The sequence below is a fragment of the Macadamia integrifolia genome, chromosome 5, assembly GCF_013358625.1.
Source record: "Macadamia integrifolia cultivar HAES 741 chromosome 5, SCU_Mint_v3, whole genome shotgun sequence".
NCBI classification, from domain to species: domain Eukaryota; kingdom Viridiplantae; phylum Streptophyta; class Magnoliopsida; order Proteales; family Proteaceae; genus Macadamia; species Macadamia integrifolia.
In genome coordinates, this window is record NC_056561.1 from 46,078,078 (window position 1) to 46,084,523 (window position 6,446).

General features: G+C 38.9%; 2 protein-coding genes across 2 annotated transcripts in view; one reads left to right on the forward strand and one right to left on the reverse strand.

Moving 5' to 3' along the window:
* Window positions 1–1,453: 1,453 nt before the first annotated feature.
* LOC122080185 lies at window positions 1,454–5,935 on the reverse strand. The gene is made up of 5 exons (XM_042647099.1): window positions 5,087–5,935; window positions 3,503–3,624; window positions 2,080–2,347; window positions 1,681–1,991; window positions 1,454–1,516 (listed from the first exon to the last, which is right to left on the reverse strand). The coding sequence occupies exons 1-5, from the start codon at window positions 5,115–5,117 to the stop codon at window positions 1,505–1,507; spliced, it is 744 nt and encodes a 247-aa protein (XP_042503033.1). The 5' UTR covers window positions 5,118–5,935; the 3' UTR covers window positions 1,454–1,504.
* LOC122078121 (subtilisin-like protease SBT1.5) overlaps window positions 5,367–6,446 on the forward strand; it is a 4,276-nt gene continuing 3,196 nt past the window's right edge. Inside the window, exons 1-2 of the mRNA XM_042643982.1 lie at window positions 5,367–5,421; window positions 5,556–5,739. Of these exons, the coding sequence (XP_042499916.1) occupies window positions 5,367–5,421; window positions 5,556–5,739 (239 nt within the window). The remainder of the gene's footprint in view (window positions 5,422–5,555; window positions 5,740–6,446) is intronic.

The following is a 6,446-nucleotide window of genomic DNA, read 5'->3' on the forward strand; positions in this document are numbered from 1 at the left end:
GGGAATGCATTACAATTGGCCGATGCTCTGGGTTCTCCCTCAGCGTGCTCTTGATAAGTGATTTCTTGCAGAAAAATGACAATTGACAGATTCTGTAAATATATTCCAAAGATGACATCAATCAGGATATCTACTCCTCAACAATTTATCACACGACAATGGGGGGAAAAAATCAGAGGCACTGAGAATACTGAGACTTACAATGTAGAGGAATAGCATGCAGGCAAAGGACCAACGGATGAACGTTTATCTTATTTATCAGTCCAGCCATATCCTGCAACCACTTGTACTGAACCAATATAATTAAATGTTCTCGTAGAAATAAACTGAACCAAAACAAGAGTTAGGACGTCATGTGATGCAAAATAAAGCTTTAAGGTGGGTTTAAGAAACCAGAAGCTTTCAAGTCACCACATAATGGTATTTAGCACTTGATAATATAGAAAAAAATTAAAATCTTGACAAACGACTAATGAAATATGCAATTAACAAATTTTATTTCAAAATGCAGTATCATATTGGTGTTCTCAAACTCAAAAGAGGATATATATCATCACAACACCACATAAGGTCAGAATTATCTCAGATAACCAATGTTCATATTGATTTCGCTGGAAAGCCAAAAGGAAGCACAAACCATAAGCAAGTCCCAAGGAAAAGTTAAACTAGCTTTTATGGTCAATAATCATGAAACGTTTAGCACAGGAAATATCAGAAATATTTTGTTTATTTTTAATTCATATAAAATAAATTTCTCTGGAAAACAAAGGATTTTATTGTATTGAAGAAGTGGTTTATCAATGAAAACTGCCATTTCCTCTCCATATTAGGTCAGTGTCCAAGGGCCCTTCCAAACCTTGAATGTTCACCCCAGTCCTACCCAGATAGGAATTCCTTATGAGATAACATCTGATAGAATCCCTTCTTAATGCTTGCCTTGAGAAACTAGAATATATATTCCAATATCTAGTCTGCTTTTGATTTTAAGTCATGTTGTAAACAATTGATGGATAAGTTATAGTGGAAACATAAAGAATCAAGGTGCCTAAGTGATGCCTAGACAGCTATGTTCTATACTTTTCTCAGTTTATCTATTACATATGCAAGAGAATCCAACTCTACATCTGACCATGCAGTAGCCGATCCCTTGAACTTATCCAGCCAACAGCCTTGTTTTCCCTTCAATGCTCTTGCTCTTGTTACAATACTGTCAAGCATCAGCTTGTGTCTCTGGCACAGAATGGAGCGGTAAATTTTGAATATAATTACTTCTACTAGAGCATGGAAATGAAGACATGGAGAAGCAGTTCTTGGAGGCACTAACTGCAGTATCAGGCTCCATTGGTAGGGATAATCCCAATAAAAGAGGGAGGCAGAGATAAGATTTGGTCGACATTTGATTACATGGATCAGATTTGCATCCAGACTTAGTAAGGGAAGAATCCATGCAAGCAGTCACCTCTGATGGCCAGCATGCTAATGGAGCCGTCTCATTCATTAGATCTTAAGAATGGTTCTGGGAGAAATTTTACAATTTGAAGCAAATCCAATCAATAAATAAGGAGAGAAGAAACACCAAATATGTTGCCAAAATGCTAAGGGAATGAGGGTGACAAGCAAGCAATGCAGTATAGGAAATAGTACACATACAGAAATGATGCTTGATGAAATGATACACACCTGCTGACACTGATTCTGTGAAGAATTGTCCATTGGCAGCAGAGTGGAAGCTTTCACATAATCTCTACTGCTATTTCCATATTCCTTGGCATTAATGCATGAACTTCTACCAGCATATGTATCAGACGATCTCTCCTGCACTGTCTCATTACTGCTTTCCAACAGCACTGGACCCATGCCTATTTTAGTCTTTTCTTCATGCAAAACAGTAGCATGATTCGTACTAGCTGAGTTTGTTATGTCCAAAAGAGTTTCTGATGCAGCCTTAATAGGTAGTTCACTGCAAGTGCCCTTCACTGTATCACATGAGTCTGTCACATCAGGTGAAAATAAATAATTTATATAATGTTTCTTTTACAAGATTTCAACATTTTGATTTGATACCCGAACTTTCCATACCAGGGGGTGCTACAGATAGGTCCAAATGGCCCATGGAGGCCGTAACTCCTAAAACTGCATCAGGCTTGACAGTTGTTCCCTTCGAAACAACATTTTCTGCACTTTGAAATTCCTCTCCAACAGAAACCCCAACTTCAGTCAACTTGCATTGTTTGTCTCCAATTACCACCAGGTCCATTACTGTTGAAGGTGTTCCAGCACATTTTATCGGCGAATCTTTTAGGTCATCTGCAGAAGTGCCAATGGCACTTGCAATTTCTTTGAACATCTGTTCTCAAAATTGCAAAAGAAATTAATGAGATGATTTCATGAGTCTCATTTTTCTAACTTTAGTAGACGACAGCTTTATATGAAACCAATTTGCACAAAAACTTCATTAGATGATTTCCTGAGTCTCTCATTTTTCTAAGTAAACAACAGCTTTATATGAAACAGAAGCCTGTTCAAAGAAGCTTAAAAGATAAGAGTTGACCATGTCAGCTATTGTGACAAGCAGTTAAGGGAAAACATGTAATGCCAAATCTGTTGACATTTTTGTTTTTACTAAAAAGTAATTTTATTCAAAGAAGGAAAAGTCCAAAGGAAAAATCAATCAAAATGAATGTGAAAAAAAACCGAGTATCAGACCCAATTCATTTGGCAAATCAGACATATCTCATGGTAATTCAGGGACCTCAAAGATTCACATAATCACAATAAAAAATCCCAAGTATGCCGTGTCATTGGTTGTCAGTCTTTATAATTAAAATAATGGATCTACCTTTGCTGATGGATGTTAATTAACCATTATTGGGTCCCACATGTAACCCAAGAATCCTATAAAAGAATATAAAGATCAACCATGGAAGCTTATTTAATGTTTACTTGACCATGTTGGAAGACGTTCATGAATAGCAATACAACTTTCTGGCCATATGGAGCTAGTTTCTGGGTAAAAGGTTACTACAATAGTTGAAATAAGTGGGGTGTGGGATTGGGATTTTCAAGGGCTTCACTCTTCAGGAGTTAACATGAAGAATACATGTAAGAGAAAAAGGGGGAAAAGGAGAGGATGTGGAGTCAATTCTTAAGCTAAGAATTATTTAATGTTTAGAACACTCAAGATTTGGCCTCCCATATTATTGGATGTTTCTGAATAGAAGATTGGGTGTTAGTTTAACTAACCTAATGACTCATGGTGAAGGGATGCCTATTCCAATACAATACATTGAATACTCCTGCACAAAACCACTCTTTTAACTAATCCAATATGGCTGGACCAAAGTATTAAATTTATCAGTTTCTTCTCGCCTCTTCAACAGCTCATCAGCAACCTACAATGCAATTATTGTTAAATCGTACAAAACATACTTTTTTGGCTTTGTGCAGGAGTATTCATATCTAGAAAGTGAAAGAAAACATCAGAGGTTAAAGTGGAACTCACTCGAGCTCTTAATTCATCAGCAAGTTCTCTCTCACGGGTTTCATCAGGAGCTTCTTTCCCACTTCTCAAGCAAGCACCATGACTTATGGCTCTAAACAGGCAGCGACCATCAACAAGCACCCCTGAAACATCCCAAATATTTTTTCTTGTTGTTCTTCACTATTTGCTTCATCTATAAACTGAAAATTCTGCAAACCTCTTTGAATCATATCCATTACAGAAAATTCCTACCAAGCATATAGATGAGAATAAAAAACAAAATTACCAAAAAAGAAAAACTCGGATTTTTTCTACTTTAGACATCAAAACACAGGAGGTTAGTTGTTCTCGAGATTTTATGATGCAGTGGTTAAGAAACTAAACATCCCCATAATAATGTGCAATTGAACAGAATGAATTTCCAACATAATATCAAGGAAGGAGAACAAACAATATAAAAGTTGGTGAAATTAAGATCCAAAGTTCCTTCTCCGTGGCCTTGTGGAGTTCTGGAAATTGGAGTCCAATTTAAATGGCTTGTTCATGGTAGGTTTTGGAACTCCCGTACATTTTCATTGCGGGGAAAGAGACTAAACTGTAAGCAATTAAGAGATCATATCTCCAATATGTTCAATAAAAGCACAAACTTTTTTTTGGGGGGTAGATTCAATAAAACCACAAATTGGGTAACTAACTTGATAGACAAATTTTTCGTCCCAAATAATAACAAAATGAAAACAATCAAAGAAAAATTAAGAAGAGCAAGAAATACACCTGTCACTTTGTAATCAGAAGAATCAACGGAGCATCTATCATTTCTATCCGAGCTTATTTCATCAGTATCGCCAACACAAGCAGTCTCCTCTACAACCGACTCCGCCTCCAGAATCCCACCGCAGCAATCTAATGAAGGCGAAAGGCAAGAACAAACACCAAAATGCAGCCAAGCTGAATCAGAGCAATGAAACCATCTGGCAGGGCGTACATCTAATGCCACATTCTAAGACCCCTCCCCTTTCTGCTCATGGTGAATTGCCGGTTTGAGATTGTTGATGCTCAAGCGATCTCCACCAGAGGGAAGAATTGTGTGCCATATAGACGCAGCACCGGTTCCACCACCATTGCTCCTGAGTCGGCACTCGGTGATGGTAGCGCCGCATGAAATCTCCATCACTGACAAATGAGATTATGCTTCCAACAATCCGAGGATGAATAATTGGGTGGACAAGAGAGAGCGCCCCAAGGATCCAAGGCTTGGGGAGTGCGCACAATACCCCAAGCATCACCGATACCCCGGTCTCAAAAACATGGTGATGGGAAGTTTGAAGGATGGTGGATCGATTACGATGCAAAACAAAATTAGATCAAACCCTATCTTGATAAGGAGGAAACTTGTAAATGGATTTAAAAGTAGACCCATTCTGATGCAACACAAATTATAACCTAAGGAACTCCAAATATAATGAATTGGAAGAGGATAAGGCAGGAATGAGTAAGCAAGCATCATATGAAACTACCTAACTATCGTATGAAACCATTGACATATGCAGTAGTAAGCAACCATCCAAACCTTTTTTCGCCTTCAGAAAATAGATCAAATGCTACCTTGAATTCGAGTTCCTCCTTCACTGTTCATTGTTGCTTCCTGTTGGATCGTATCATAGCTGCTTCGCAAACTGCCACGGTGGTCGGTGCCTGAAGCGTTTTCCCGCCCGTTTTGTCTACTTTATGCATTCTGACATAACTGCCCCTGGGTTTCTTTTTGGCGATAGCAGTGACGATCGTTTCTTAAACCATTTTCCTGTACGGCCTCGTTCCGATCCGCCTCCGTTCTGCCCTAATCGGAGTTGAATTCGAGGAATTAGAAAGCCTAATCTGTGCGTGGATGTTCGGAAAAGTGAAGAATGAGGAGAAGCCTGGTCCAAGAAACCACATCTTCAGTATATATCTTTGTTTTAGAATAGTAGAATACAACGAAAGAAAGTAATGGTACTCATCTCATCGTCGTCGATGCGATCTGATATGTGAATCCGCCTCCGTGGTTCCGCCTCTGTCGTCCTCGTTCGTCTCTCAGTCTCCACCGCCATAGAGTTCTACGATCTCCAGGATCGTCTGGGCTACGATCAACCCAGCAAAGTAGTGGAATGGCTAATTAAAGCGGCTGCGGACGCCATTGCTGATCTTCCTTCTCTTAGCAGTGCCTTTCCGGTGATCCCCAGGCCAAGCGATGAAAGGAGGTCCAGCGCCTCACAGCCAAGGTTTGATCTGGCGGAGCACGAGCCATAATTGGCAATGGATCTTTGCATTGTGATACAAGGGGGAAAAATGAAATCCGAGCATATTTGACGATGGATCTTTGATTTACTCTCTCTTTCTCTGCGATTCTCTACTTCCACAGCACTCTCACTCCCACGACCCCCTCTGCTTCTCTTTGCCCCGCTCTCCCCCTCCTCCAATGCCATCCCGTTTTTCTCCTTCTCCGTCGAATTTGTTATGGAGACGAGGTATATCTTGAGGCGGTTGCGAGGGAAAAATTAAACTTGGAGTCCGAAATAAATTTCCAATTTTCAGATGTAAAAATGAATAAATCTTACGCTCCATCGACTTCTAACGGCTATAAATTTTGAATTTAATTTTCGGACGTAAATCTTACGCCATATGGATTCCAAACGGTGAGAAAGTTAGAAAGGTGATTCTCCAGGTAAGTCTTTCTATGTCGGAAAGTTAAAAAGGAAATTTTCCTTGAAAATCATTTGGTTGCATGACTAAAATGTTGGTTGTAGGATCCGATTTTTCTAGTGATATGGTTAATATTTGGGAAAATTACATGATTACCTATTTTTGAGTTTTCATTTACAAAATTATTCATTATATGTTTCAGTCAACAAGTCAACAAAAATACACAAAATTGGGTTTGAATTTACAAAAATACCCAAAACAATGCCCTTCCCTCACTTCTTATGTT